At 43.9% G+C, this 26,980-nt stretch overlaps 1 protein-coding gene and 1 pseudogene across 8 annotated transcripts in view; one reads left to right on the top strand and one right to left on the bottom strand.

Moving 5' to 3' along the window:
• LOC121269665 (pleckstrin homology-like domain family B member 1) overlaps positions 1-10,589 on the top strand; it is a 331,530-nt gene extending 320,941 nt beyond the window's left edge. For 6 of the 8 annotated variants that reach the window (XM_041174450.1, XM_041174453.1, XM_041174456.1 and 3 more), the window contains 3 exons: positions 1,999-2,084; positions 6,506-6,535; positions 9,995-10,589. In XM_041174450.1, coding sequence (XP_041030384.1) covers positions 1,999-2,084; positions 6,506-6,535; positions 9,995-10,135 — 257 coding nt within the window. In that variant the 3' untranslated portion in view covers positions 10,136-10,589. The remainder of the gene's footprint in view (positions 1-1,998; positions 2,085-6,505; positions 6,536-9,994) is intronic. The other 2 variants (XM_041174451.1, XM_041174455.1) reach the window with 1 other exon arrangement.
• Positions 10,590-26,588: 15,999 nt separating this feature from the next.
• On the bottom strand, positions 26,589-26,708 carry LOC121269750 (annotated as a pseudogene).
• Positions 26,709-26,980: the final 272 nt, after the last annotated feature.

Raw genomic sequence — 26,980 nt, 5'->3', positions numbered from 1 at the left:
AATGAAAAGCTAAAAAGCAGAGGGTAAATAGAAAGCTAATCGCAGTCAGATCCCAGCCTGTCTGGTCACAGTCAATTCAGAACACAGAATTTGTGTGAGAGGAAGCAAGCACAGCTTGTTTTCAGTTTGGCAGTAGTAAGATATTAGAGGAGGGACTGTGTTACTGCATGTGTTATATAGTTGGAATGGACTGAGAGCTGAAGACTGGGACAGCAGAAGATTATGGATTAGACAAGACTCACTGCTCCTATTTTAGAGTTGTCTGAAACTGTTCAAAGGGTCATAAAAGGGAGTCTCTGGGGATTCGGTGCCATTAAGATTGTCGTGACCCGAGTAAAGAGAGATCATGGACATGCAGCTTGTCGGTGTTAACCGTGCCTGGGGACTTTTGATGGAATATGGTTGCTGGTGAATGCGACACAAGGACCCAAATAATTGAGTGGGGATTGAGAGATCCTACATGATGGAGGCCGAGTTGAAACACTGGGAAATTATATGAGGCCACTTTTATATCCGAAGAAATGCAAGTGCTTATAACTACATGAGGCATAAGAGTTGGGTAGACTATTTAAAGCAAAATTTATCTTTTTGTTTGAAATATCTTTTGCCTGTTAATTAATGTTTGAATTATGTTGATTTTAGTTGGTTTGTTTACAGTAAAAGCTTTAAAAATGAAATCTTGTCCATCGGTTTTCTTTCCATTGGCTTTGTGCGATTCCCTCCTTTTTTAAAAAGAAGTTATTTGTCTCGACAGAGCTTGTATTCAGACCAATTGAGTCGCATTAGGTTAAGGATTACAGAATCAAGATGGGAAAATGCATTCCCACACACTCCCGCCATTGGTCCATCTTCTAGACACATTGCCTTTCCACAGCCAATCAGAAAGGGAACAAGCTCTTTGTTAGCCAATTGGATTAGCTGTGACCGTAGGTGAAACAGGTTTTCTACCCAGCTCCAATATTTCTCTAATTGATCAATGAACGTTTTCAAAGAAAAGGAAAAATAAACACAAGTTTTTTTTTTGTTAACGTCACCTATGATTTTCCTCCTGGGTTTTTCTTGCAGCAGTGCAGTGCCCTGAGGATTAATCTGCAATCCTCGAAAAGGCCAGGTCAGTCTGGATTCACAGCACTCAGCGAGTGAACTCACATAGACAGGCCCCCTGGTGCTGTGGAGTGAGGAGATCTTTATGCCATGTGTCAGGCTGAAACTCAGGCCCTGCACTTATAAACATTCCAAATATTAAGGAAACTAGGCAGGGGTGAGGGAAAATAGCTGAATAAAGGTAGTTTAATGTTAAGTCTTACAGTCTGGAAAGTCCATGGTATAACTCCTCAAGCTGTGTTGAGTTAGTCAAATTCAGCCATGCAGTCAGCTCTTATTTTTTTCAGGAAATGTGGGCATCACTGGCAAGGTCAGCATTTGTTGCCCATCCCTAATTGCCCTTGAACTGAGTGGCTTGCTCAGCCATTTCAGAGGGCTGTGGATCTGGAGTCATATGTAGGTCAGAACAGGTAAGGACAGCAGATTTCCTTCCCTAAAGAGCATTAATGAACTAGATAGGTTGTCAGTTGATTAGATGCCATTACCAAGACTAGCTTGCAATTTTTATTAATTGAATTCAAATTCCTTTAGCTGTTGTGGCAGGATTTGAACCCATGTCCCCAGGAGCATTGGTTTGGGCTCTGGGTTACTCGTCCAGTGATATTGCCACTATGCCACCATCTCCCCTGATCGCTGTCCAGTTGCTCCTTGCACAAGTGTAGACACCAAGGGTCAGCAATGATGGCCCTTTCCTCTCCTCCCCATTGTCCAGCCAACAGTTACTGCCCAGACTCATGTGGGAAGGTTGGGTGATTGTGTGAGGGACTAGAGCGTTTCCCTGGCCCTGCCTGGCCTGTCAGCAAAGCTGGGAAGTAAATTGGGGAAAGAGACAAGAATGAAAACACTCCTGGAAAAAAAATGGAAATTAATTGAAATTATGTAATTCTTCAACAGATAAACATGAAAGTAAATTAAAGGGAGTGATTTATTTTCAAGCCATCGAGGAGGTTTACTATGACCATCTCAGAAGTGCCTCAAAGGTAAGAATGAGTAAGAAGCTAACGCTACTCTGGAACTAGTAACAGTGGAGCTGCAGACCCTGCATCCCTCTCTCACACTGTCCACTGCTCTCTCTAGCTTGACAACACTCTCTCTTCTGGGTCAGGTGGTTGTGGGTTCAAGTCCCACAACAGGGCTTTGAGCACCTGATTTCTGCAGTACTGTGCAAGGGAATGCTGCATTGTCAGAAGACGGGAGGTTAAACTAAGATTTTGCCTGCTTCTTCAGCTGGATGGTGAAGATCCCATGCCAAGATAATCAGCAAAAGAACCGTGGAGAGGGTTTTTTAAAAAAAAAAGTATTATTAGAATAATACCAAGAATAAGGGAGTGCAGCTATGTGGAGAAGCTGGGATTGATCTTTTTAGAGCAGAGAAGCTTAATGGGAGATTTAATAGAGATCTTCAAAATTGTGAAGGATTTTGATGGGATAAATAAAGAGAAACAGTTTCTAGTAGCACCAGGGTCATTAATCAGGGAAGACAGATTGAAGGTAATTGGCAAAAAAAAAGAGGGAGAGATGAGGAGAATTTTTTTCATGTGGCAAGTTATGATTTAGAATATATTGCCTGTGAAGGGTGGTGGAAGCTGATTCAAAAGGAAATTGGATAAATTCTTGAAAAGAAAAAAAATACAAAGCTATGGGGAAAAGAGTGGGGAGAATAGGTCTAATTGGATAGCCTTTTCAAAGAGCTGGCACAGGTACGATGGGCCAAATAGCCTCCAGACGCCAAATCTGGGCTCTGAAGAAGGGTCATATGGATTCGAAACGTTAACTCTGTTTCTCTCTCCACAGATGCTGTCAGACCTGCTGAGTTTTTCCAGCATTTTCTGTTTTTATTTCAGCCTCCTTTTGTGTTGTATCATTGAAGTAATCAAAAACAGACCAGGAGTTTTTCCAGTGTCTTTCCCAATCCAGCCTTGACTGACCCCAGTATGGATGTTTGCAGGGCATTACAGACCAAGTGTGGCTGCCACAGAACAGTCACTGCATTCCAAAAATAATTTGGTGGGTGAAGTGCATTCAGGAGTTTTAATGTCGCAATGTCAGTATTTATATTATATTCATCATCTTTTTCTCCCACCACTGGTTCTATTTGCAGCTCTCTTCTCTGCTCAGAAAATCAAGCTCCAATCAATCAGTGTATTGGGCCTGTGGCAGGCTGTAATAACAGGGCTTCATTCTATAAAAGGCTTATTACATCACATTTCTCTCTTCAGTGGAAAATCTTTGACGTAGCTCGAGTTTAGAAAGTTCACGTGTCTTTCTTTTGCATATGGTTGTGGCTTTGAGATTCAGGATGTTAGGGAACTGTTAACCCCTTCAGTTGCCTGTTGATCCCTAACCAATGTTGGATTTGAGATATCATGAGTTCGTTAACCCACCTCCTCAGAATCTAAGAGTAAGTGGGGAGTGAAAGTTGGAAACCTGGGAGAAGCTATGATCTGAGTTGGTATCATTGCAACAGCAATGTTTTAGGTAAGGAATTTAGCAAAATCATGTAGTAAGAACTTCCATCGATGTAGGTCCTTTCGTACTTTCAGGACATCCTAAAATGTTTTGCAGCTAAAGTGTAGTTACTGTTCATAACTCCGTTAGATTCAAGGTTGTTCTGGAAAAGGACAAGGAAGGACCAGAAATCAGAGTTCTAAATTGGGGGAAGGCCAATTTTAATAAGATCAGATGTGATTTGGCCAGAGTGGACTGGGAGCAGCTACTTTTAGGTAAATCTGTGTCAGAGCAGTGGGACTCATTCAAGAAGGAAATAGGGGAGAGTACAGGGTCAACATATTCCAGTAAAGATAAAGGGTGGGACCAAAAAATCCAGAGAACCTTGGATGTATCAAGGGATATACAGGATTAGATGAAAAGAAAAAGGGAGGCTTATGGCAGATACTGAGGGCTCAAAACAGTGGAAGCCCGAGAGGAGTATAGAATGTGTAGGGCGGGATCTTAAAAAGGAAACTAGGAGAGCAAAAAGGGGGCATGAAAAAACATTTGCAGATAAAATAAAGGAAAATCCAAAGTTATTTTACAAGAACATTAAGAGTAAGAGGATAACTAGGGAAAAGAGTAAGGCCCATTAAGGGCCATAGTGGTAATTTGTGTGTAGAGCCGGAAGACATAGGCAGGGTTCTAAATGAATACTTTGTGTCGGTGTTCATAAGGAAGAGGGACGACATGGGTATGGAAATCAGGCAGAAGGACTGTGATATAATTAAAGAAATTAGCACAGAAAGGGAGGAGGTTCTAAGTGGTCTGGCAGGCTTAAAAGTAGATAAATCTCCAGGCCCGGATGAAATATATTCCAGGCTGTTGAGTGAGGCAAGGGAGGAGATAGCAGGGGTGTTGGCAATAATTTTCAATATCTCTCTGGCCACAGGAGAGGTGCAGAGGACTGGAGGACAGCCAGTGTGGTATTGTTATTCAAGAAGGGAGGAAGGGATAAACCAGGGCAGTCAGTTTAACCTCAGTGGTGGGGAAACTATTGGAAGCAATTCTGAGGGACAAAATGAATCTACACTTGGAGAGGCAGGGATTAATCAAGGACAGTCAACATGGTTTTGTTAAGGGGAGGTCATGTCTGACCTATTTGATTGAATTTTTCAAAGAGGTGACCAGGTGTGTAGATGAGGGAAATGCATTTGACCTAGACTTCATGGACTTCAGCAAGGCTTTTGATAAGGTCCCACATGGGAGACTGATAACGAAGGTAAGAGCCCGTGGGATCCAAAGCAATTTGACAAACTGGATCCCGAATTGGCTGAGTGGCAGGAAGCAGAGGGTGATGGTCAAGGGGTGTTTTTGTGAATGGATGATTGTGTCCAGTGGGGTTCCACAGGGATCGGTGTTGGATCCCTTGCTGATTGTGGTATATATAAACGATTTAGACATGAATGTAGGAGGGTTTATCAGTAAGTTCGCGGATGACAGGAAAATTGGTAGGGTAGTAAATAGTGAGGAGGATAAGCCTTAGATTTTAGGAGGATATAGATGGGCAGATCAGTGGCAAATGGAATATAATCTGGATAAGTGTGAGATGATGCACTTTGGCAGGACAAACAAGGCACAGGAATACACGATGAATGGTCGAGCCTTGGGAAGTACTGAGGACCAGAGGGACCTTGGCATGCATGTCCACCAGTCCCTTAAGATAGTGGGACAGGTAGATAAGGTGGTTAAGAAGGCATGTGGGATACTTGCCTTTATTAGTTGAGGCATAGAATATAAGAGCAGGGAGGTTATGCTGGAACTGTATAAAACGTTGGTTAGGACACAGCTAGAGTATTACGTGCAGTTCTGGAATCCGCATTATAGGAAGGATGTGATTACACTAGAGAGGGTGCAGAGGAGATTTGCCAGAATGTTGCCTGTGTTAGAGAGTTTTAGTTATGAGGAGAGATTGGATAGACTGGAGCAGAGGAGATTGAGGGGGGACATGATTGAGGTGTTTAAAATTATGAGGGGCATAGATAGGGTAGACAGGAAGGAACTTTTCCCTTGGTGGAGGGATCAATAACCAAGAGGCATAGATTTAAAGTAAGGGGCAGGAGGTTTAGAGGGGATGAGGAAGAATTTTTTCACCCAGAGGGTGGTGGGAATCTGGAACTCACTGCTTGAAAAGGTGGTAGAGGCAGAAACCTTCTTAAGAAGTATTTGGATGTGCACTTGCGATGCCATGGCATACAAGGCTATGGGCCTGGTGCTGGAAAATGGGGTTAGAATAGTTAGGTACTTGATTGACTGGCGCAGACTCGATGGACCGAAGGGCCTTTCCTGTGCTGTAGACCCCTATGGCTCTCTGACTATGAATCTATGTTGACAAACAAAGGACAGCACCGCTAACAATGCAGCACACCCTCAACACTGGCATTGGGAGTGCCAGTCTGGATTTTGTGGACTCGAACCCACAACCCTCTGTCTCAGAAGCAAGTGTGACCCACTGAGCCACAGACGACACCTTGAACCTCTTTGTTAATGAACATGTTTATGATTTAATTGCCCAGCGAACAGGAGATCTCCGCCTTTGCTTACAGCAATGGTGCCTTGTAGTGATGGCTAAGAGAGGTGGCGAATCAATTTAACTCTCTTCAATGTTCAGACAGTGAATGAATGTCCATTGATTCGGGGAGTCATTTTAACCCAACCCAACCCATGCCAGGGAGAAGGGAGGGGAGCATAAAATCGGACAGAGTATAAAATGGCCAGCTGAACCCAAAGCTGTCCCATTCCCAGCCAGGAGGTTTGGTTAAAATGACCCCCTTAATACTTTTTGAATTTACAGCTTTGGGCTCTGCTCAATATGAACCCGAACACTAACCTGCCTTTCCAAAGGCTTATTTATTTTTCTGCTTTTCTTTCCTTTTTCCTGTTGCTGGGCTATTTTCTTCATTGTTCTCAGAAGGGATATTTGAACCTGCATAGAATCAATGTACGTATAACAACTCACAGTTCTCCATGTTGTGTGTCACCCTTGCACTCTGGTCTTCAAGGCCTTGTCTCTGTTTTATGTCAAAACAACTTTATGACACGTTTGGTTTTAAAATGAAATAATCCTCGGCCAACGAGCCCTCAGCCAGCTGAAATACACTGAGGGGTGAAATTGCTCTTGGTCGGTAGCGAATCAGCAGCTTGTTTACACCCCATCTTTGACTTCAATAGAAAAGCAAAGCAACAACCACTGACATTGCACCTTTAATGTCATAAAACGTCCCAAGGTGTCCGTAAGAACATAACCTAACAAAATTTGACTCCAAGCCATATAAGGGGTCAAAGAGGTTGATTTTCAGGGCGCCTTGAATAAGGAGAGAGAGGCAGAGAGGTTAAGGAAGGGAGTCCCAGAGTTTAGCAGGCAGCCAGCTGAAGGCACTGCCACTGAGGGTGGAGCAATGGAAATGGAGGATGTGCAAAAGACTAGAATTGGAGTACAGAGAGTTGGAGGGTTGCAGAGTATTCAGTGAAGACCGGGGTCATTGGATAGCAATCGGGAGTGAGGACCCTCCCCAGCTGTTAGCTTCACTACCAAGGCTGTCAGACATTTGATGTCAGCACATGAAGGCTCCCAGTTTTCAGAGACCTTTATGCAAATATGAGCCAGCACCTTCAGGAGCAGATAGGAATTAAATGGAGGAATCATACTTCAGAGCTAAAGGACATGGTTATACTTCCACATCTGTGAGGAAGGATAAATTAAAGACTTACATTTATATGGACTTTCATCACCTCAGAGCACCTCTAAGTGCTTTACAGCCAATGAAGTAGTTGAAGTGCAGTATTGTAGGAAACACAGCAGCTGCTTTGTGCACAGCAGGCTCCCACAAACAGCAATGTGATAATGGCCAGAATTTTTAGCTCGGCAGGTGGGCGCGCGATGACGTCGGCTGAATGTGCCAACGTCAACACGCAGTCACACAATAGCTCAGTCGGCGGGCGCATGTCAGAGCTGGTAGAGGGACCCCCAACAATTAGAAGGTATATTAAGGCTATTAAGTTATCAATTGACATTAACTTTTCACTGCCCGTTCAACCTAATGGTTGGGAGCAGGAAAAGGCCAAGCAGCCTTTGCATTTTTTTTGCACGTCATCCAAGGGCAGGATGAGCAAGTACAAATAAAATCAAAACTTTATTTTTTAATTAACAACATGTCCCTGTTCATGTGATAGACTCACATGAGTGCGGACATGTTTCATTTCATTTTTCTGCTCTTTATTATTTTTTAAAATATCTTTTCATCTTACTGAGGCAGCTCCATGTCTCAGGGAGATTATTCAGCGGTCTCTCGTGCGCATGCGTGAAGTTTGCACTAGGCCTGCTCACCATCCCCCCCCCCGCCGCGCGCACACAGGCAGTGCTGAGCGCTGCCACTCGCATATCACACTGGGCAGTCCTTATTTGGCCCGCCAGCGTGAAATCGTGGTGCGCTGGCGATCGCGAGTGACAGTCGGCTTCCCACCCACTCCTGCATGCCAAGTGACAAGATAATCTGTTTTTAATTATGTTGATTGAGGGATAAAATATTGACCAGGAAACCGGTGGGGGGGAGATCATAAGACATAGGAGCAGAAATTGTATTCCATCTGCCACTTCTTTGCCCATTCTCCTAACCTGTCCAAATCCTTCTGCATCCTCCCCGCCGCCTCAAGACTACCTGTCCCTCCACCTATCTTTGTATCATCTGCAAACTTAGCCAGGATGCCCTCAGTTCCTTCATCTAGGTCATTAATGTATAAAGTGAAAAGTTGTGGTCCCAACACTGACCCCTGCGGAACTCCACTAGTCACCGGCCGCCATCCTGAGAAGGACCCACATATCCCCACTCTCTGACTCCTGCCAGACAGCCAATCTTCTATCCATGCTAATACCTTGCCTCTAACACCATGGGCTTTTATCTTACTGAGCAGCCTCTTGTGCAGCACCTTGTCAAAGGCCTTCTGGAAGTCCAAGTAGATAACATCCATTGGCTCTCCTTTGTCTAACCTACTCGTTACCTCCTCAAAGAATTCTAACAGATTTGTCAGGCATGACCTCCCCTTGATGAAACCATGCTGACTTTGCCCTATTTTACCATGCACTTCCAAGTATTCTGAAATCTCATCCTTAATAATGGACTCTAAAATCTTGCCAACGACCAAGGTCAGGCTAATCGGCCTGTAATTTCCCGTCTTTTGCCTCACTCCCTTCTTAAACAGGCGGGGTTACATTAGCGATTTTCCAGTCCTCTGGGACCCTCCCTGACTCCAGTGATTCCTGAAAGATCACCACTAACGCCCCGCTATCTCTTCAGCTATTTCCTTCAGAACTCTGGGGTATAATCCATCTGGACCAGGTGATTTATCCACCTTCAGACCTTTCAGATCTCCCCTGCTCTTCTTCAAAACAGTGCCATGGGATCCTTTACTTGACTCAGTATTACACTGGGACTGTCTGCCTAGATTTTGTGTTCAGGTCTCTGGAGTGGAACTTGAACCCACAACCTTCAGACTCAGAGGCCAGACTGCCACTCATAAAACCACGGCTGACAGGAAGGTGAGATGCGTAGGTCAAATAGGGTAATTAATTCCACCTGCAAAAGTTGTTAAAAAAAAATAAAGAACTTGTAGTCATAAAGTCATTATGACACAGAAGGAGGCCATTTTGTCCATCCAGCCTGTGCCAGCTCTCTGTAGAACAATGCAGTCAGTCCCATTCCCCCGATCTATCCCTGTAGCCCTTCAACTTTATTTCCCTCATGTATCCATCCAATTTCCTCTTGAAATCATTGATTATCTCCACATCCAACCCCCTCATGGGCAGCAAGGTCCAGCTCATTACCACTCGCTATGTAAAAAGTTGTTCCTCACATTCCCCCCAACACCACCCCCCCTCTTCCTCCCTCCCCCCGCCCCCCCACAAACACCCCACCCCTACATCTCTTACCCAAAACCAGAATCTGTGTCCTTGTCCAATCAGCTAACGGGAACAGCTTTTCCTACCTTATCTGAAGCTGTTATAATTTTGTACACCTCTACCAAACTTCCCCTCAATCTCTCTCTCTCTCCAAGGGAAGCAACCCTATCTTCTCCACCCTAACCTTATAGCTAAAACCCCTCATCCCTGGAACGACTCTGGTAAATCTCCTCTGCGCATTCTCAAGGATCTTCCCATCCTTCTTGAAGTGTGGTCAACTGAACCAGTACTTCAACCTAACCATATCCTTATAAAAGTTCAGCTTAGCTTACATTTATATATCGCCTTACCTGTCCTCCAGAAATCCCAAAGCTTTTCACAGGCAAAGAGGGATTTTTCTGAAGTCTGCATTGTCGGTGGGAGGTGGCGGGGAAGCAGTTATAATGTTGTTGTTGAGAAAATGACGTCAATTTTATGCTTCTTTCCTTTTCTCGTACCTTTCAGAGTCCCAACCCAAGCCTCACATTCTGTGTGAAGACCCACGACCGACTCTACTTCATGGTGGCTCCAACTCCAGAGGCTATGCGGATTTGGATGGACGTGATCGTCACAGGTGCTGAGGGTTACACACAGTTCATGAGCTGAAGGGCAGTGAGGACTGGGTTCTTGGGTGGAGCGAGTTGGCATTGAGCCAGTCCGTTGTAGAACTGACCTGCCCTGTCCAACAATGGAGATCGCGCTGCCTGTCTTAACTGACTGTCTCTCCGTCTGTCTCTCTCTTTTATTCCCCCTCTCGCTCGTTCTCGCTGTTTGAACACTAATCGGGGCAACAAGTGCACCAGTCCCATCTCACTGTGTGGAGTTAAAGTAACAGATGGAACATTTTGTAATACTTCTGCTGGAAGGAAAACTGACTTCGAAAAAAAGTAAAGAGAAATATCTTCACCAACAAACAATAAAGGGAATGAACCTTTGCCAAAGACTCCCATCCAGCCCTTGCAGTTTTAATTTTCCAAACAGATAATGAACAGAGGCAAACAGATTTGTATAAAATAAAATGAGAAAAAAACAAACAGAAAAATTTTAACTCGCCCCCCCACCCCCCCTCCCGCTTCAAAATAGAAGCAGTTTGCAAAACAGAAAGAACCTCTTCGATGGACTTCTTCATGAATCTGTAAGCAGGGATAGATTGACATTATTGCCAGGTCCAGACACACCCTACGTTCTCTGGCACCCAAACAGTGACTCAATATGTGACTGGAAATGCTCAGAATCATTCATTGTTCAGCATCGGGCGATGACCTACAAAATGCGCGCAAAAAGAAACGTCCTCCTCGTGCGTGCACACATGCGCGTGGACTGACCGCAGCCATACTGTGCGCGGTAGCACAATCGACTGAATGAACTCTGCCGCCTGTAGACAAGGGGAGGAAGATTACAGACGCTCCTTTACGTGCCTTTTAAACACTGGGTCCAGGGATTTGCAAGTGCTCAGTCCATGGACTCGTTTTGGCATTAGCAACGCTTCTTGGGAGTTGAATCAGGGATTGAAATTTGTACTGTTTTATTAAGTTTTGGTTTTGTTGTTGAATTTCTCAGTTTAAACACCGGCTACAGCTCATCTCCCCACCGGCAGAGCTTACCTCAACATCTTGAGTGTTTTGCGGGAGGAGAACAGAATTATGTTTTTCCGTGGATTTTTTAAAAAATAATTATCAAGAACCCTGTAATGCTTCTGCCTCCTACTCTGTGCCATAGTTTGCTTAACACCAATATCCGACTGCTCTTTATTTATATCTTGCCAGTATCATACCATGGCCAAAAAAATAACGGGAACCGAATTTGGAACAAACTTTTAAATGTTTCTCAAAGACAATTGGTTAAATGGTTTGAGAGATTTGTTGGTTTGTAGTTTACGTTGGGCTCGTTAATTGAAAACACTTTGTCACCTCAGTGCAGTTACTTTGGGGGCTTTATCGTTTTCTTGACAACCAAGCCTGCCAATGGCTTAACTTGCATTAGAAGTTGCAAAACATTCTGTGGTTTGACTTTTGCCAACATTGAGCAGCAAGAGCCCCCCCCCCCCCTCTCCAAACACATGGCATATTCCTTTGCTGGCACTGCCAGTTGAGCCCAGGGACATGGTTGTGGTGCTAGAGTTGGCCTCAGTGCCCTGGGCCAGACAGAGCAAGATCCACCATAGCCCTCACTCTTGATTGCCATCAGATGGAAGTCAAGTGAGGATGGGTGACTGCCTCTGTGGTTTAATAGTCCACTCCCATTGGTTATTCACACTCTCAGATGACCATTCAGTACAGCAAGATCCCAGAGTCCATGGTGAGTTCACCAGACTGCTGCAAGAGGTCCGAGTGCCCTGGTTATAAGGCCAGACTCCTATTTCTCATCACTCACCAGCCACTCTTGATGATGTGGGTTCAGATTCTGGATGAATAAATTACATTGATATGTTTTACACTTTGCCTTTCGGTTCAGGCCAAAGCTGAGTTTTGAATTGCATTTTGCATTATCAGAACTCTTAGCTCCCAGTTCTGAACATTGACCACCCAGCACCCTCTCCCCCCACTTCACCCCCCTCTCCCCCCACTTCACCCCCCTCTCCCCCCACTTCACTCCCTCTCCCCCTACCTCAACCCCTCTCTTTCTACCTCACTCCCTTTCATTCCCCCTCACTCCCTCTCTCTCCCCACCTCACCCCCTCTCCACCCACCTCACTCTCTCTCCCCTACCTTATCCCCCTTTCCCCCACCTCATGTCCTCTCCCCACCACCTTGCCTCCCAATCTGTGTTGTCAGGTTGCTTCCAAAGTGCTGTTAGGAAGGAGGTTCCAGAATTTTGACCCGGCGATGACAAGAGGAATATTATGTTTCCAACTCAGGATGGTGTGTGGCTCAAAGGGAAATGGAGGTGATGGGAGCAAAAGGTCCAAGAACGTGTAGAAAGAGCAGTGTTGTCCCCTACACACCTGCCAATATATATGTGAATACAGGAAAATAAACCATAATGAGATCTGGAACTCTCCCAGCAGTTTCATGTGTTGAATATCAGTATTGAATGATTTCCTTTTAAAGGTGCATTACCATGGTTATACTGGATGGTTTAACCCTTCGCTGTCTGTTTTAAAGCAGTGTTTCATCAAAGGCTGAAGACATGAAACTCGCTGCTGCTGAAGCATGTGTTTGAAAATGTCGCTCTCCCTGAAGCTTTCATGAACTAGAATCATTATTACATTTTATTTAATTTGAAAACAAAATATCATTCAAATCCTCTACCTCTAACTGAGGAAGGTTTGTGCAGAGTTTACAAACAGACTCCTATGATATGTATTGAGGTCACACCAGTCTGCACCATGACTCTGATACAAGCACAGGCAGTGGGCTGCATCATTCAGTGACTGTATCGAATTGCCCTCCTCTGCTCTCATATCCAACTGTGCCAGTAATGTCAATGAAACATTGACCATTGAGCTGCTGAACCGACCATCCCCCACAAAAGGAAAAAGTTATGGTTCTTACATTTTTGATTAAACAATGTTGTTTCCAGGCCTTTATTCCAGGAGAATAAATTGATGCACTGTTCATAAATCCTTAACATTACTCCCAGCATAGTATGTGACAGACCTGTACTCACCAGGACTGTATCCCATTGTTATACAGTGACAGACCTGTCCCCACCAGTACTGTCCCCAAGTTACAGTGACAGACCTGTGCCAATCAGTACTGTTCCCATGTTACAGTGACAGACCCGTCCCCACCTGTACTGTGCCCCAGTGTTATACAGTGACAGACCTGTCCCCACCAGTACTGTCCCCATGTTACAGTGACAGACCTGTACCAATCAGTACTGACCCCATGTTACAGTGACAGACCTGTCCCCATGTTACAGTGACAGACCTGTCCCCACTAGTACTGTCCCCATGTTACAGTGACAGACTTGTCCCCACCAGTACTGTCCCCATGTTACAGTGACAGATCTGTACCAATCAGTACTGTCCCCATGTTACAGTGACAGACCTGTACCAATCAGTACTGTACCCATGTTATACAGTGACAGACCCGTCCCCACCTGTACTTTGCCCCAGTGTTATACAGTGACAGACCTGTCCCCACCAGTTCTGTACCCCAGTGTTATACAATCACAGACCCGTCCCCACCTGTACTGTGCCCTAGTGTTATACAGTGACAGACCTGTCCCCACCAGTTCTGTACCCCAGTGTTATACAATGACAGACCCGTCCCCACCTGTACTGTGCCCCAGTGTTATACAGTGACAGAACTGTCCCCACCAGCACTGTCTCCATGTTACAGTGACAGACATGTCCCCACCAGTACTGTCCCCATGTTACAGTGACAGAACTGTCCCCTCCAGTACTGTCCCCATGTTACAGTGACAGACCTGTACCAATCAGTACTGTCCCCATGTTACAGTGACAGACCTGTCGCCATCAGTTCTGTACCCCAGTGTTATACAGTGACAGACCCGTCCCCACCAGTACTGTACCCCAGTGTTATACAGTGACAGACCTGTCCCCACCAGTACTGTGCCCCAGTGTTATACAGTGACAGACCTGTCCCCATCAGTTCTGTACCCCAGTGTTATACAGTGACAGACCCGTCCCCACCAGTACTGTGCCCCAGTGTTATACAGTGACAGACCTGTCCCCATCAGTTCTGTACCCCAGTGTTATACAATGACAGACCCGTCCCCACCTGTACTGTGCCCCAGTGTTATACAGTGACAGAACTGTCCCCACCAGCACTGTCTCCATGTTACAGTGACAGACATGTCCCCACCAGTACTGTCCCCATGTTACAGTGACAGACCTGTCCCCTCCAGTACTGTCCCCATGTTACAGTGACAGACCTGTACCAATCAGTACTGTACCCCAGTGTTATACAATGACAGACCCGTCCCCACCTGTACTGTGCCCCAGTGTTATACAGTGACAGAACTGTCCCCACCAGTACTGTGCCCCAGTGTTATACAGTGACAGACCTGTCCCCATCAGTTCTGTACCCCAGTGTTATATAATGACAGACCCATCCCCACCAGTACTGTGCCCCAGTGTTATACAGTGACAGAACTGTCCCCACCAGTACTGTGCCCCAGTGTTATACAGTGACAGACCTGTCCCCACCAGTGCTGTGCCCTAGTGTTATACAGTGACAGAACTGTCCCCACCAGTTCTGTACCCCAGTGTTATACAGTGACAGACCCGTCCCCACCAGTACTGTACCCCAGTGTTATACAGTGACAGACGCATCCCCACCAGTACTGTACCCCAGTATTATACAGTGACAGACCTGTCTCCACCAGTACTGTACCCCAGTATAATACAGTGACAGACCCGTCCCCACTAGTACTGTACCCCAGTGTTATACAGTGACAGACCTGTACCCATCAGTGCTGTGCCCCAGTGTTATCCAATGACAGACCTGTCCCCACCAGGACTTTACACCAGTGTTACAGTGACGGACCTGTCCCCACCAGTATCGCATCCCAGTGTTATACAGTGACAGACCTGTACCCATCAGTACTGTATCCCAGTGTTATACAATGATAGACCTGTCTTCTTCAGTAATATATCCTAGTGTTATATAGTGACAGACCTGTACTCACCAGTACTGTACCCCAGTGTTATACCGGGACAGACCTATCCCCACCAGTACTGTGCCCCAGTGTTATAGTGATAGACCTGTCCCCACCAACACTGTCCCCAGTGTTATACGGTGACAGACCTGTAACACCAGTACTGTACCCTAGCGTTAAACAGGGAAAGACCTGTCCCCACCAGGACTGTACCCCAGTGTTGCATTGTCTAAAATATTGTCTTTAGACACAGCCCTAGTTTGGGGAAAACTGATGGTTGTTCAGGCATTTTTCACAGTCCAGGTGAACTCAATATGAAAGTCTCTCACACTCATTGTTGCAATTTACTGAAATTTTAAATTTTCCTTGTGATATGAAACAGGTTAAATGGAGCTTGATTCTGATGCACTGTGCACAGAAGTGATTAAATGCTGTATTGTCCTTACAATGTTTTTAAATTGGGAGAGGAGTAATTATAAAGGAATATACAGATTTCAAACCCTGATCTCAACAGCATGAAGTTTCTTTTTTTAAACAAAAACCGAAGTTATTTACACAAAAGTGTATTGAATTTTTCAAAGTTTGTTAATAACTCTGTGAAATCAGGAAAGCTGGAATTCTGAGGAACTGGAGAAGCCGTATTTTTAGTCCCAGTTGCCATGGGATTATGTATCACATTGTACCTTAAAGACTGTCTTACTGGTTGGTTAAATATTGATTCTATGAGGCTTGGTGATTAAAAATTGTTACTTTTATAGATACAGTATATATGTAAATGAAATATATACTAAACAATCATTACTATTCATACATGTAACATTGTAAATTTACATCATAAAACCATATCCCACAATACCTTTTATATATTAAAGCCATAACTGGCTACTGTAAAATCTGATGTATTATTTGCATTCACTCAATTCTATACTGATTATGACTGTGAATTCAATGCCAGGTGTGAGAACCTAGATACCATAGATGTCCATCATCAATACCTGTCACTGAGGTTTAAAAAATTAGTCGGGAGAGAGGGACGAATGAGAAATATCCCCCTCCACACCCCTCCTTCTGCCTCAAGTCACAACCCTCTGCCTAAAATGACCCTCTGATTACCTCTCTGGGGACACTCGATGCTGAACATTTTTATTGCTGTCAGGTCAATGTGAATGCAAGTGACGAATTTTAATCGCCTCCCCAAGCACCCTTGAGGAACCTTCACATTGTTCACCTTGTAAGTTAGTTCACAGTTTTTGTTTAATTTTCAATTGCATTTGGGGGCTGCAGTTAGAGGGGGCAGGAAGAGACATTTATTCATTCTGCAGTGACTTTTTACATCAGATTTTACAGTAACAGTGGAAAACCTGCAGTACAGAGAAAACCACTGGGGTTACTTTCAGAACCTGATGGACAGGGTTTGTAGTCTTCTGAACACCATGTTATTTGACAACTGCCAGGGGCAAAAACTAGGTGCAGAAAGGTGTAGTTCATTTTTGTTAGAAGTGCTACAACAACTGTCCATTTAAGGTTTGGAATCAATAAATACCGATCCCAGGCTTTAGACAGAGAAACTTTTTTTTATTTGTTCACAGGATGTGAGCATCGCTGGCCGGGCCAGCATCTATTGTCCATCCCTAGTTGCTCTGGAGAAGGTAGTGGTAAGCTGCCTCCTTGAACCGCTGCAGTTCATGTGGTGTGTGTAAGCCCCCAGTGCTGTTAGGGAGGGAGTTCCAGGATTTTGACCCAGCGACAGTGAAGGAACGACCGATGTATTTCCAAGTCAGGATAGTGAGTGACTTGGAGGGGAACTTCCAGGTGGTCGATTCCAATGTGTCTGCTGCCCTTGTCCTTCTAGGTGGTAGAGGTCGTGGGTTTAGAAGGTGCTGTCTATGGAGTCTTGGTGAGTTCCTGCAGTGCATCTTGGAGATGGTACTGCTACCAGCGTGTGTCGGTGGTGAAGGGAGTGAATGTTTGAGGTGGTAGATGGGGTGCCAAAATCAAACTGATAGTATCTCCAATTGTCAACGGAATCCATAGGAGACAGGAGGAGGCTATTTAACCCCTCAAGCCTGTTCTGCCATTCAATGAGATGATGGCTGATCTGCAACCTAACTCCATGGCCTTTGTCTCATGTACCTCAATACCATTGGATAACAAAAATCTATCAACCTCAGATTGAAATTAACAATTGAACCAGCATCAATTGCCATTTGTAGAAGAGAGTTCCAGATCTCCATCACTCTTTATGTGAAGAAGTGTTTCTTCATTTCACTCCTGAAAGGCCTGGTTCTAATTTTAGGCAAGGGGAACTGGTTTCCCGACCTTTCAACTCCTGTTACGTACAATCACATAATATATGACCACATAATATTTAATTTTTCATTTTTGTAAAATGAATCTCAACTACTCATAAACAAACCTTTGTACAAAACGTGATGCAGTTCTATAGTTGTGGGTTGTGAATTGGTAGAAGAATGGCTTTATAAATCAGAAAGAAAAACCTGCATTTTTATGGCACCTTTTGTGGCTATGAAGTCCCAAATGGCTTTATAGCCAATAAAGTACCATACTGTGTGATGCAGGAAACACAGTAGCCAATTTGTGCACAGCAAGCTCCCAGAAACAGCAATATGATGATAACCAGATAGCCTGTTTTTGTGATGTTCTTTGAGGGATGAATATTGATCAGCACACCCTTGTTATTTAAATACTGCCGTGGGATCTTTTACATCCACCTGAAAGGGCAGATAGGGCCTGAGTTTACTCATTTGAAAGACAAGAGGTGCTACAATTTTTTTACCAATTGTTATGACCAATGCAGTTGGTAAAGCGGAGTTATTTAAAAATCCCAGAGGGAAACTTTAAACAACTGTCATAACCTATAATTTTAAGTGTTTGAGATGCAACTCTAAATTCAGGAATCAGTTGTTGAAGTTTTACATTAAACTAAATGAAACATTTTATTAATTTTCACAGGTTAAAATATATACACATGGCTACGAATTGCCACTATCATAACTTTTAACAAATTCCCAAACTAATCTCCATTAAGGCAACAGCCATAGACTTAACCAAACACAGGCAAAGCATTTTCACCTTACAAATTCAAATTGAGGTTCTTTTCATTTTGGTTCCTATGGAGTCTTACAGCTGTCTTTTTATCTCACATTGCCTCTGCTCTGTACACTCAATACTGCTGAAATTATACCTAGCACAATCCATTGAATGTAAATTCTCATTGTATCACCAATCTCTGAACTAAACCTCTCTAACAATAAACCCCTTTCATAGAACCAATTTTATTAGGAATATAAACATATTGCTTGGTCTCTGCTAGATAGGTGTCAGTTTTCATCCCACTTCTTGAATGCTCGATTCAAAAGATGCAAATGCACTCTGGGCTGAATGTTTCCATCGGCGAGCTGGGGGCCGAACCCCCGATATCATCCCGCCCCATTTAAATATTCGGGATGGTGGGGGAACAGCGCAATCAGCTGTCCACCCGCTGACCTGTCCATGGCCAATTGAGGCCATTGACATGATAGTTAAAACAATTAAAGACCATGTCAGTTTTTTAAAAGTTTGATAAAGTTTATGTGTACTTTATTAACATGTACCATCTCGTGTGACATTGTCACATGAGGGGGGGACATGTTAATGATTTTTTTATTTTTCTATTTTTAAACTTTGAAATCGTTTCAGCGATCTCCCTGAGGCTGCACTTAGCCTCAGGGAGATGTGCACTCTCTAGTGCACATGCGCGAAAGACCACACTCTTGCTTTTGGGGAATCTATCCCACCTCCCCTCCCCCGCCCGCACAGGAAGATCGGCTGCCCATCCGCCTATCAAGGGCAAAATTCAGCCCTCTAAGTCTCTTACATATCAAAACTAGTACACATCAAAGCACCCAGAGTAGCTGGGCTTTAATCCAATTAAGACACACCCAGAGACTAAACCTCTATTTGAAAAGAAAAATATTTTCCAATACTATGTACATTAATGGCTTCATGACAGTGCAGCACTCCCTCAGTACTACATTGAGTGTCGGTATGGATTATGGGCTCAAGTCTCTGCAATTGGGATTAATTACATGACCTACTGACTCAGAGGTAAAAATGTTACTCACAGAGGCACAGCTGATTACTTAGCAATAATAACCTTAGATAATTAAATTATACACTTTAAACTTTAGATCCAATTCTTTTCTTGTCAGTTTGCTCTGCTTCACTCCCCGAAGGCACTAATCCTCTTTGGACTGTAGTATTACCACACCCATGCAGTGATTTTCCATGCACATCATGCCAGGCAATGTGGCAGCAAGCTATTGGACTTTGGAGGGAATCCGAGACATGCATGACACTGTTCTCCGCTGACAACAGACAGTTGTACCTTGCAGTAATGGCAGGAGCAGAATGTATATGGAGGGTCAATAGGCAGCGATAAGGGGCCTCTGCTGGTTCCATCCCTGATCAGAAACTCAAGGCAGTTATGACCAATTTCCACAGCCCAACTCCGGATATCCACACATGCCAGGAATCAAACTTGTTCCATGTGTTTCACTGCTTCACCACTGGATGGCAGACCTGCCCAGTAAAATATTTCAATATCTTAACAGTTATTGTTTGCACAGGATTAAATTGAATTTGATTTTAGGTTTATCAGAATTCTGAAAGTAAATTAACTACATTTATGCAGAAATAATCTTGCATCCACAAAAAAAAAGTATGTAAATTGCAAAGGGAAAAATAGGAGTGTTTGCTTCTAAATTGCTCGTTTGGCAGCCATGCCTTCAGCTGCCTAAGCTCGAAACTGTGGGATTCTCTCCCCAGACCTCTCCAACTCGCTAAGATTTTCTTTAAAGCCTACCTCTTTGTCCAAGCTTCTGTTCACCTGTCCAAATGTCTCCTTACGTGGCTCGTTGTCAAATATTGCATGAAACCCTTCTGTGAAGGGCCTTGGGACATTGACTAAAGTAAAGGTGCTATATAAATGCAAGTTGTTCATTTCTGATTTGGTATCAGATTTTGTGCCCTCGCAGTCTCAATCTTGCGATCATTGGTATTGTCCGTGACTGGGAACAAGAGGCTCGGTGTCCTTATGAGACGGTTTTGGCAGACCCAATCGGCTGGCTCTCGGCAGGGGGTTGGGGGTGGGGGTGGTGGTCGGGGGCTTGCACTTAGTATATACGGGGACCAGATTCACACTTAGTTACACATAACAAACAAAGTCATTTTCCAACAAAAACAGAAAATGCTGGAAAAACTCAGCAGTGTCTGTGGAGGGAGAAACAGAGTTAACGGGCGGGAATTTCGGAACCCACCCGCTGCCGGGGTCATCCGGGTCTCGTCAAAAGTCAAAAAACGTCTGGCTGGGGCGCCACCTCGCCCACAGAGTTGGGGGGGTGGGGGGCGCACCCATGATGGGGCCGGAAAGTCCCGGCCAACACCTCGAGTCCCACACAACTCTTCTTCAGAACCGCTGGGGTCCTTGCCTGTGGCGTGTTCATAAAAAGAAAAGTAAGTAACCTCAGATAAAAAATGCACTTTGAATGTTGATATGGTCAAGAACATTAAACTGGAGGTTCTGATAAAGGGTCATACTGAACGTTAACTGTATCCCTCTCCGCAGATGCTGTCAGACCTGTTGAGTTTTTCCAGGTATTTTTGTTTTTGTTCTAGATTCCCAGCATCTGCAGTTTTTTGCTTTTACTTTATTGAACTGGAGGTGATTGTGGCTCCTGGTGACATTTCCATCAATGCACTGACTTCCAAACTACATTGAGAGTTACTGTGTGACTTAATGTTATCTTGGGTTTTCACTACAGACTCTGGCAACATTTGTACAGGGCGTTTGAGCTGTTTTATAATAATCTATCGTTTCCACATTCTTTCCAGATTAAGGCTTTAATTGAGAACTTTTATGTCAGTGTTTTTTGAGAAGGGTATTCACCGAGGCGATGACTTCCTTCACTTCCAAGTTTACGTATGTTGCCATTGACGGATCTGCCACATGATTGCTGTACCATGACCTTGGACCATCAAGTTGCGCTCTGCAGTCTCCCTTTAACTTTCACCATCCCTCAGTTAGTGGGGAATTTCGATCTAGACCTTTTGGTCCATCAGCCCTGCGCTGCCTGATCTATGCTCACAGGTTCAATGAAAAATAAATAAAAGCTTTGTGTGAAAGTTGTTAGTGACTGCAGTTTTCCTTTGCCTTTCTGCAATTTTATTTTGGTGCAGATGGTTTGAAACCTGACCTCTGCTGTCGCTCGAGACAGCAACAACTTTAATTTAGCACCTTTAATTTAGCAAAACCTTCCAAGGTGCTTCAAAGGAACATTGTCAGAAAAAAATTGATACCAAGCTGAAAAGAGTCATTAAGACAGGCGCTCGCACAGGTAGGTTTTAAGAGTGTCTTAAAGGAGAAAAAAGAGGTAGAGATGCAAAGGGGTTTAGGGAGGGGATTCCAGAACATAGCACTTGCAGGTGAAGACCACAAGACTATAAGGTGTAGGAGCAGAAGTCAGCCATTCGGCCCATCGAGTCTGCTCCACCATTCAGTGAGATTATGTTTGATCTGATAACCCTCAACTCCACTTTCCTGCCTTTTCCCCATAATCCTTGATTCCCTTACTGATTAAAAATCTGTCTATCTCAGCCTAGAATATATTTAATGACCCAGCTTCTATAGCCCTCTGCAGTAAAGAATTCCACAGATCCACTACTCTCAGAGAGAAGAAATTCCTCCTCATCCCTGTCTTAAATGGGCACCCCCTTACTCTGAGATTATGCCGTCTGGACCTAGACTCTTCCACAAGGGGAAACAACCTCTCAGCATCTACCTGTCAAGCCCCCTAAGAATCTTATATTTTTTAATAAAGTCACCTTTCATTCTTCTGCCACCAATGATGGAGCATTTAAAATCAGGGATATGCAAAAAGCCAGAATTGTAAGCTGTAGAGACCACGGAGGTTTGTAGGGATGGAGGAGATTACAGAGGTAAAGAGGGCCAAGACCAAGATGGGATTTGAATACAAGGATAAGAATTTTAAAGTCAGGGTATTCAGGGAGCAGGAGTGAAAATAGATCAGCCTGCATAGGGCTGATGGACAAACAGAACTTTGTGTGAGTTAGGACATGGGCAACTTAAATTTTGGGATGAGCTCAAGTTTATGGAGGGACATCCACTTCTTGTGACCCAGAGTAAAATATAGGGATGAATCAGGAAGAATTGTTTAGTGCTAGCATGGACTTTAAACGTCTGCAAATAGAATAGAAGACTGGTGGGTTTTGCGGGAACTTGAGAAAGAATGAGCTATAAAAGGAGAGGCAGTGATTTAGACACTTGCCCTTGAACCTCGGAGGTCCAAATTCATATCTTACGCAGGTTAATGGTATGGGAACCTGGTCTGTTGTTGGCCGTAGTGTAGTCACTGCCAAATTGTTCACAGGAATATTTCACAAACAGTATTGTAATAAATAACCAACAAGTGTTTCTTTCAATGATGTTAGCCGAGGAATGAATGTTGACCAGGAAACCAGGGAGGCCTAGCCCACTCCTTCAAACAGTGGCCCTGGCAACTTTTACATCCACCTGAGAGGACAGTGGGGGCCTCATTCTCACCTGAAAGATGGCTCCTCTAGGATTGTCGACCTGGCTGGATCTAGAGGAGGTGTAAATGGCAGCAGCAGAATCATTACCAGCACCTACTACCTGAAAATATTAAAGGGCTTATTGTGATCTGAAGTGACTGAAATCAATGTTGAATCCTAATAGTTGTAAAAAGTGTTTTACACAACAGATTTTTGGGAAGGGGAAGTTTGTCTCTAGTCCAGCAGGTGGAGATACTGAGCCAGTAAATAGCATTCCACATGAACTTGAACCTCTTAATGCCCTTTAAGTACAAACTGAATGTTCTTCAACCATACAGACAGGAAAAGGGAGAGTGGCCAAGTTTTGTATTTATTTTTTTTTACATAATGGTCTATTTTCTCACCTGTCAGCTCTTAGAAATGTCCCTGTCCTTGCCCTGTAGAAACTATAAAGAAGACATTCCTCTGAATGATGATTCAAGGAGAAACCAGGCAGCACAAGACTGCATTTCACTATGAAATCTCTCTCGGCTTTGCAAAAAGGAACCGTAAGTTTAAATACTGCCACTTAAATCTTTGCATTTGAGGTTTTGCATGAATCTTGTGTACAGTATTGCGTGATTAATCCTAGATTGCATAGAAAATCCCATCCAGCTGTGACGTTTATTTGCACAAACTCTTAAAAGGTGGCAGGGGAACTGATAAGATGATTAAGAAGCACGGGGGTTTCTTTTGTTTATAAATAGAGAAATAGAATATAAAAGCAAAGAGATCATTCTTGAACTTCATAAATCACAGGTTAGGCCTCAGCTGGGATATTGTGGGCACCAGACTTCAGGAAAGGTGTAAAGGCCTTAGAAGAGTACAGAGGAAGTTTTACCAGGATGTATATGTTAGAACAAGGAGCAGGAGTAGGCCATTTGGCCCCTTGAGCCTGCTCTGCCATCTATTAGGTTCATGGCTGATCTGATGGTAGCCTCAAATCTGCATCCCGCCTACCCCCGATAGCCTATCACTACCTTGCTTACAAGAATCTATCCACCTCTGCCTTAAATATATTCAAAGGCTCTGCTTCCACCACCTTTTCAGGAAAAGAGTTCCAAAGACTCACAACCCTCAGAGTGAAAAATTTTCACCTCGTGTTACCATGGATAAGGGACTTCAGATATGAGAAGAGGTTGGAAAAAGTTAAGACTGTTCTCCTTGGAAGAGGGAAGGTTAAAACATCACCTGAAGAGATTTTCAAGATAATGAGAGGTTTTGTTGGGGTAGAGCAAGAAAAATTGTTCCCTCTGGTGAGTGGGCCAATAATTGGAGGAAATGGACTTAAAAGCATTGTCAAATGATCTAAATGGGAAATATGTGGAATCTTTTCTACCTAAAGTTGTTGGGATCTGGAGCATCCAAGCTGGGAATGGGGTGGGAGCTGATTCCATCGATAATTTTAAAAGAAGAGTTAGACAGGTACTTGAGAATGAAGAATTTACAGGTTACGGACAAAAAGTGGTGGTGTGGAACTTAGCATGACTGCTCTTTCAAAGAGCCAGTCCAGGCATGATGGGCCAAATGGCTTCCTTCTGTGCTGTAAGGACTACCGGCTCCCTCTTAATGGGCGTAAAGAGATTGTAGCTGAGATGGAATTTTTTAAATAGGGCAAAGTCAGCATGGTTTCATCAAGGGGAGGTCATGCCTGACAAATCTGTTAGAATTCTTTGAGGAGATAATGAGTAGGTTAGACAAAGGAGAGCCAATGGATGTTATCTACTTGGACTTCCAGAAGGCCTTTGACAAGGTGCCGCACAGGAGACTACTTAGTAAGAAAAGAGCCAATGGCGTTAGAGGCAAGGTACTAGCATGGATAGAAGATTGGCTGTCTGGCAGGAGGCAGAGAGTGGGTATAAGGGGGTCCTTTTCAGGATGGCAGCAAGTGACTAGTGGAGTTCCGCAGGGGTCAGTGTTGGGACCACAACTTTTCACTTTATACATTAATGATCTAGATGAAGGAACTGAGGGCATCCTGGCTAAGTTTGCAGATGATACAAAGATAGGTGGAGGGACAGGTAGTATTGAGGAGGCGGGGAGGCTGCAGATGGATTTGGACAGGTTGGGAGAATGGGCAGAGAAGTGGCAGATGGAATATAATGTGGGGAAGGATAGAGGCATAGACTATTTTCTAAATGGGGAGAGAATTCAGAAATCTGGAGTGCAAAGGGACTTGGGAGTCCTAGTCCAGGATTCTCTTAAGGTTAACTTGCAGGTTGAGTCAGTAGTTAGGAAGGCAAATGCATGGTTGGCATTTACTTCGAGAGGACTAGAATATAAAAGCAGGGATGTGCTGCTGAGGCTTTATAAGGCTCTGGTCAGACCACATTTGGAATATTGTGAGCAATTTTGGGCCCCATATCTCAGGAAGGATGTGCTGGCCCTGGATAGGGTCCAGAGGAGGTTCACGAGAACGACCCCAGGAATGAAAGACTTAACAAAAGAGGAACGTTTGAGAACTCTGGGTCTGTACTCAATGGAGTTTAGAAGGATGAGGGTGGATCTGATTGAAACTTACAGAATACTGAAAGGCCTGGATAGAGTGGACGTGGGGAAGATGTTTCCATTAGTAGGAGAGACTAGGACTCGAGGGCACAGCGTCAGAGTAAAGGGAAGACCTTTTAGAACAGAGATGAGGAGAAACTTCTTTAGCCCGAGAGTGGTGAATCTATGGAATTCATTGCCACAGAAGGCTGTGGAGGCCAGGTCATTAAGAGTATTTAAGACCGAGATAGATAGGTTCTTGATTGGTAAGGGGATCAAAGGTTACGGGGAGAAGGTGGGAGAATGGGGTTGAGAAACTTATCAGCCATGATTGAATGGCGGAGCAGACTCGATGGGCTGAATGGCCTAATTTCTGCTCCTATGTCTTATGGTCTTATGGTCTTTTTCTCCTAGCTCAGCAGCAGGACTCCAGCAAATTTTCCAGCTAGCTATTCTATTTCGGATTTGTTAAAGAGTGGGTGAACACAGGAGATCTAAGAGTGTGGACATGAGTCCAAAAAGATAAATCAAAGAACCATAGAATAGTGCAACACAGAAGGAGACTATACGGCCTATTGAATCAGTGCTGGCTCCCTGGAGGAATCCAGTTAGTCCCAATCCTTGACTCACCATTTCCATGCAATTTTTATTATGAATATTTACCTAATTCCATTTTGAAAGCTACTATTGAATCTGTATCCACCAGCCTGGCAGTCAGTGCATTGCAAGTCCTAACTATGTGTTGTATATAATGTCACCGCTGGTAATTTTACCAATCACCTTAAATCTGGTTATCGACAGCTCATCAGAAAGTGCTTCTCTTTATTCACTAGATCTAAACCCTTCTTGATTTTGATGTTGATCTATTGGAAATAGACTGATAATCCTCTTTTCCAAGCTAAACAAAACAGCCGTCCAATCAAGAGTATCATACCAGATATTGGGTATGACTTTCATACAATTCTTAAGATGATAAAATATTGATGTTTCTTTCACATCTGCAGGATGTCACGTCCCACAATGTTTCATGCCAATGAGGTACATTTGAAGAGCAGTCACTGTTGCAAAGTAGTCAATTTGCACATACTGAGATCCCAAAAAAGCAATGAGATTATTGACAAGTTAATCTGTGCTGAGGGAAGAATGTTGGCCAGAACAGCAGAAGGGGTAACGTGGGATCTTTGCACCCAAAAGACAGCACCTCTGACAGTGCAGCTTAGAGCATGTGAATCTTTTACATAACAGCACTGCCTCTTGGGAGGTGGGAAATTTACCTAAATTCTGCTCCTGGGCTAAGAGAAAATGTCGCATATGCAAGAGGTTCACAGTCTCATTTCCCCTGACTGATGGTTCTTGACTTTAAGATTTCTTTTTCTCTCAGCACACTAAAGCAGGGCCACAAAAAATTAATTTAAACATTGAGTGCTCCTCTGCACAGAAATCTTCAGTAAAAGGCAAAAGATTTATATGAGACAAAATTACAAACACAGGGTTTGGCTCAACCACAAACTCATTTATTAAAACACTCTTAACACTCTGATACAAGAGCCCTAAACTATTGTAAATGACACTACACAACATTTAATTGGTTGGTCCGATTTAAATCCCTCCATGATTTAATCTTGGCTTTCCATAAACACATAAAAAAAACCCCATGACTTATTAAAAAGCCTCTACAGAAAAACCACAGGCAAAAAACCCCACGTTTCTTCCCAAAACCTTCCTCAATTCAACCCAACCTGCTCAGGATTACGTTGTTACCCTTAA

This window comes from Carcharodon carcharias, chromosome 25 (genome assembly GCF_017639515.1).
Source record: "Carcharodon carcharias isolate sCarCar2 chromosome 25, sCarCar2.pri, whole genome shotgun sequence".
Classification (NCBI taxonomy): domain Eukaryota; kingdom Metazoa; phylum Chordata; class Chondrichthyes; order Lamniformes; family Lamnidae; genus Carcharodon; species Carcharodon carcharias.
This window is presented reverse-complemented; position numbering and strand designations above follow the sequence as displayed.